This window comes from Pararge aegeria, chromosome 27 (genome assembly GCF_905163445.1).
Source record: "Pararge aegeria chromosome 27, ilParAegt1.1, whole genome shotgun sequence".
Lineage (NCBI taxonomy): Eukaryota > Metazoa > Arthropoda > Insecta > Lepidoptera > Nymphalidae > Pararge > Pararge aegeria.
In genome coordinates, this window is record NC_053206.1 from 8,674,636 (window position 1) to 8,680,635 (window position 6,000).

The 6,000-nt window shown below is 44.1% G+C and overlaps 1 protein-coding gene across 1 annotated transcript; it reads left to right on the plus strand.

Moving 5' to 3' along the window:
• The first annotated feature begins 2,898 nt into the window (after positions 1-2,898).
• Positions 2,899-5,169, plus strand: LOC120635586 (uncharacterized protein K02A2.6-like). Its single transcript, XM_039906596.1, has one exon. The coding sequence runs from the start codon at positions 2,932-2,934 to the stop codon at positions 5,167-5,169; it is 2,238 nt and encodes a 745-aa protein (XP_039762530.1). The 5' UTR covers positions 2,899-2,931.
• The last annotated feature ends 831 nt before the right edge of the window (positions 5,170-6,000 follow it).

Here is a 6,000-nt window from a genome sequence, read left to right on the forward strand (position 1 = left end):
AATCTCATGTGTTATTACAAAGCGAATCTAACACGGACGCGGGTATGAAATGTCGGTTTTGCTACAGCGGGCCGAAACACAATCTACCGGATTGCAAAGTATTCAAAAAGGCACTACAAAAGGATCGGTGGCGTCACGTAAAGCGGTACGGTATATGTTATAAATGTCTGTCACCCACGAAGCACGACAGGGATATTTGCCCGGCGCCTGCTTGTGATAAAAACAATTTCGGGCAGGCTCATCACCGATTGTTACATTATGAGAAGAGCAGTACGGGAAATGATAACACTACGGGCCTACACGAGTCTTCTGAACGCGAACCCACTACCGAAGCACAACAAGTAACGCACATTAAAGAAAACAATCGTCAGGTACTATTAAAGGTTGTAACGGTACAAATACACGGACCGATGGGAACTGTAACAACTGCCGCGTTGCTCGACGACGGGTCAACTGTAACGCTAATGAACTCGGAACTAGCCGCAAGAGTGGGGCTACGCGGGCATAGAAAAACTATGCGTGTGCGCGGCGCATGGGACACTAATGAGATAGAATGCGACAGCGAGATAGTAAATTTCACTGCATCCAACAAAGACGGCCAGCTATTTACACTTACGGCGCATAGCGTTAGCGATCTGAATTTACCTGCTCAATATACCTCTAATTTAGGTATTTCACGATATGGACATATTTCTCAAATTAAAAATCAACTTAATCTTGAATATTATAAGCCACAGCTGCTAATAGGGCAAGATAACTATCACGTATTATTACCATTACAAGTTCTAGAAGGCAAACCAGGGGAACCGTTTGCTACTCTTACTCCACTAGGATGGTGCCTCCATGGTTGTACCAGAACACAATCCGTCAATTGTTTGTTGCATTCTACTCTGCTTCTCAGCTCCAACCACTGTGGCCTAGACACAGAAAAAGAAGACCTACTCCGTGAGATACATGAAGAGGTCCGACGTTCCTTCGCTATAGACTCCTTGGGGGTCACCGCTTAACCACGAGGGAACTCTGATGACCTACGCGCTCAAGCGCACCTGGAGAAAGCACATGACGGGCCGGAAGCACGGCTCTCTGTCTTTCCACCTTGTGCAGATCCTCTCTGGGCACGGATGCTTCGGGAGGTATCTGTGCAAGGTCGCAAGACGTGAGCCCACAGAGGTGTGCCACGGGGGTTTTAGAAGAAGAAGAAGAAGAAGAAACACTTTATTGCACGTATAACATACAGGAAAAGAAACAGTAAGGAGTATACAGTACACAATGTAGACATGCAAAGGCGGCCTTATTGCTGCAAGCAATCTCTTACAGGCAACCTTTGTAGATAGGACTAACAGCAAGAGAACGGGATAGTGCCAAGAGTGTTGATAGATATACATAAATACCAAAATGTAAAGATACAAATACATATATAATTTAAATAAATATACGTAATATATAAAATATACCTACATGATATATAAATAGAAAATATACATAATATATATAAATATATAACAAACATAATATATATAAGTAGATTTTAACACACAGTTAAAAAAAAAAAAAAAAATAAGAATATAAAGAATCTACTTCAAATTTCATCACTCAAAGAGAGGTAGTAGTCCTTCAGACGACTCTTAAATATCGGAAGGGAACTACTTCCACGGATTTCAGCAGGCAGATTGTTCCAGAGCATAACTGCTTTAAAGGTGAAAGAATTACTGAAGAACTTCGTTTTACTAAAAGGGAGTACCAGACGGTTACCAAGGCGGGATCGAAGGTTGGAATGAGAAGATGAGTCAGAAATAAAGCGAAAACGATCCCTTAAATAAGAGGGAGATAAATTACTATAAAGAATAGAATAAAAGAAGGAAAGTAGATGAATTTCACGGCGTAGACGGATAGGCAACCATTTTAGTCTAGCTCGGTACTCCGATATGTGATCAAATTTACGCAGTCCAAACACAAACCGGATGCATAAATTTTGAAGGCGCTCGAGCTTATTAAGAAGTTCTTCGGTAAGGTCAGGATAGCATGAGTCTGCATAATCCAGTATAGGAAGAAGAAGAGATTGGGCAAGAGAAATTTTAGTTTTAATAGGAAGGAAATTTTTCCAACGATTTAAGTACCCAATCGAAGCAAAGATTTTTCGACTCACCTCAGCTACCTGTGGGGACCACGACAGATTATTGTCTATGACGAGGCCAAGATTTTTTACAAAAGTACTCGGAATCAAATTGGTGTTGTTAAACTGGACAGAGGGCAAGGTACAGATATTCACCTTAGCTAACTGCTGACGGCTGCCTATAATAATAACCTGAGACTTATGCGGATTTACGCAAAGTCCATATGAATTGCTCCATGTGTAGATACTGCGCAGGTCATTATTTAACTGAAAGATTGCTTCAGAAACATTGAGAGCAGGGGCAGCGACATAAACTTGCAAATCATCAGCATAAAGATGAAAGCTAGAAGTGAGGAGCTTAGAAACAGAGTTTATAAAAATGGCAAAGAGCAGAGGTGAAAGTACGCCGCCTTGTGGAACACCAGCAGTAAGTGAGGAAAGAGTGGAGAATTTATTGTCACTATGCACACACTGCTGACGCCCAAACAAATAGCTACGGAACCATTCAATAGCACCCCGAGAAATGTTAAGTGATTTCATGATAGCAAGAAGGATATCAAAATCCACAGTGTTAAAAGTGTTACTGAAATCTAATAGAGCAAGAACTGTGACAAGTTGATTGTCCATGTTGCAAGGTAGTTCCATAATAAATGTCAGTTAGCATCCGACGCGTGTTTTATTACTCAGCACTGGCGACGAGTGAAAACAAATATCGATTTTAATCAGCTAATCTATGTCCGTAAAACTAGTTTTTTTGTGTTTATTTAGTAAATTTAGTGTTGTGATTCGAACAAAAGATTAAATTTACGGGATACAACATGCCGATCGGCAAAATCGAACCTTTCGATTTAACCTCGAAACAATGGCCGGCTTACATACGACGGGTCAAGCAATTTATTGTCCTAAATGAGATTAGAGATGAACTTCAGGTGCCGATGTTAATTAATGTGGTAGGTGAAGCGACATATGCGTTGATGTGTGACCTGTGTGCGCCGGACCACCCAGAGAATAAGTCTTTCGATACCCTTACCGAGCTGGTCACAAACCATCTGGAGCCGCAACGTTCCGAGATAGCCGAGAGACATGTTTTTCGACAAAGACGGCAGCGACCAGACGAAAGCTTGACTGAATATTTGCAGCACCTGAAGCATTTAGCAGTCACGTGTAATTTCGGTACAAGATTAGAAGAGGACCTCCGAGATCAATTTGTCTCGGGTTTAGCGAGTGACGTCATGCGATCTCGAATATTTGCCGAAAAAAGTTTGGACTACAAAAAGGCAGTGGAGCTAGCTCTGGCATTAGAGGCGGCCGAGAGGCACGCGGGGGTAAGCGGCGGCGAGATGCCAGCGAGCGCCGGGCAGGCGGGCGAGGGCCTGCATGCGGCGCGCAGCCAGCGGACGCGCGCGCTGCGCCCGGGCGGCGGCGACGCAGGCGCGGCGTGCGACGGCGCTGGCGCAAGCGGCGGCGGCGGCGGCGGCGCGAGCGGCGGCGGCGGCGGCGGCGCGGCGAGCGCTGCGGCGGCGGCTTGCTGGCGCTGCGGCCGCAGGCATCGCGGGCGGTGCCGGTTCGCTAATTATACCTGCGACGAGTGCCACCAGCGCGGGCACATCAAGGTCATGTGCAAAAGTGTGCGTAAAAGTGAGGTGAAGTGTCAAAGTTTTATCAGTGAGAGTTCGGATGAGGACTTTTTTAATATTGACATTATTACTCAAGGTAACAAGCCATATTATTTAAAAGTAAAGGTAGAAGATAGTTTTTTAGAAGTCGAAATCGACACGGGTAGCCGAATATCGGCCATTAACGAAGAATGTTACGAGAAACTATTTAAACATAAAGAGATTGTGAAAGATAATTTAATTTTGCGCAGTTACTCGGGGTCACGTATTGATTCCCTCGGATATATATTAGTACGGGTACAACTTAAGTCGGTTATTAGTAAAGATTTGCGGTTGTATATTATTCAAGGCGGTAATAGGCCTTTGCTCGGTAGGGACTGGCTCCGCGCTTTAAAGATAACGCAAATAAATATTAACGAAATAATAGAGGAGGATCAATTTGTGACCCGTTTGTCCAAGGAATTTCCAGAGGTATTTAGTGAGAAGCGGGGAACTTGTAACCGAAAGCTACAATTACAGCTCACAGATAGTACCGGAGTGTATGTACGGGCGCGCGCTGTACCGCTGGCGCTTCGCGAACGCGTCGAAAGGGAACTCGCACGGCTCGAGTCCGACGGTACGATTTACCGCGTCGATCATTCCGATTTTGGTACACCGATCGTGCCGGTAGTCAAAAGTAATGGAGATATCCGAATTTGTGGGGATTACAAAATAACGATTAATCCTAAACTAAAAAGAGATTACTATCCATTGCCTCGTATTGACGAGTTATTTACCAATTTAAGCAATGGCGAGGAATATAGTAAAATTGACCTTCGCCACGCCTACGAGCAGGTCCTTCTAGAAGAAAGTTCTCAAAAGTATACCGCAATCACGACACATATCGGAACGTTTATATACCGCCGGACGCCGTACGGATTATCGTGCGTACCTGAAAAATTCCAAAAGTTAATGGAAGAGACCTTACGGGGGGTACCAGGTACGGTAGTTTTTCTCGATGACATATGTGTGACGGGTCAGAATAGACAGGCACATCTGAACAATCTGCGAGCTGTATTGGAGCGATTACGGCAGGCCGGCCTAACAGTTAAATTAAACAAATGTAAATTTTTACAGAAAAATGTAAACTATCTGGGCTTTGTAATAGATAAGGAGGGCTTACACCCCGATTCTGAGAAGCTGAAGGCGATTCACGCAATCCCAACGCCCAAAGATGTGACGCAACTTAAAAGTTTTTTGGGCCTAATTAATTATTACGGTAGATTTATCCCAAATCTAAGTACAACACAGGCCGTGGCTCCATCTGCTGTGCCCTCTGTTTTTGCGGAGGGCACAGCAGATGGAGCGAGGATGGGTTTGGCGAGCACTTACCCTGCCGCTGAACAGGCGTTGGTGACACTCTGTTGCCTAGCCACCGTCGGGCTCGTAATTCCGTTATGAGGTGTCATGGTCATGTCTCGTGGCCCATACGGGACCGAGGGTCTTGCCTTTACCGGCCGGACTGCGAGGAAGAAAACCTCTAAAAAAAATCACCCCGAATCCCAAGCGGCGGCGCACCGCGAGGGGATGCATGGCTGATGGGTAGTTCAGTCTCTAGTGCGACCCCCGCCAGGGTAGAATACATTCACCGAGGGTTTTATAAAGTTTAATTAGCATATCAGTATTGCAAACGGTACGTAAGGTTTTAAATATGTATATGAGTCTCCTAATACGCATACTGGTGTTAGATATATGTGAAGCCCAAGTCATGTTGTCGTCAATTGTTACGCCAAGGTATTTAACTGTGTTCGCTTGCATTAATGAACTGCAATCACAAGGAACGTTCAGAGTCTGATTACATGGGTAGCAATGTGCTCGTATTCCAAAGTCAGTTGGGGGTCTTCCACTTTTTGTTTTGCTGAAGCATAGATGTTTAGTTTTACCAGTGTTGAGTGCAAGGAGACTATGTTCTAACCATGAAATAATAATTCTAAGACCCGCATCAGCATGTCTATTAACCTCTTCCCACGTAGAGACATGAAACAAGAGAACTGTATCATCAGCGAACATTATAATATCACAATTACTAATTTGTTTATTACACAGTTCGTTAATGTAAATTAGAAACAGTGTAGGTCCTAAGGTGCTACCCTGTGGGACTCCATAGGAGCAATAATATGTATCACTTATGGATCCTTCAACTCTCACTTGTTGAGTTCTATTGGTCAAGTAGTCTGAAAACCAATTATGTGACAAACCTCTTATTCCACAGCTCTCCAAATGAGACAGCAA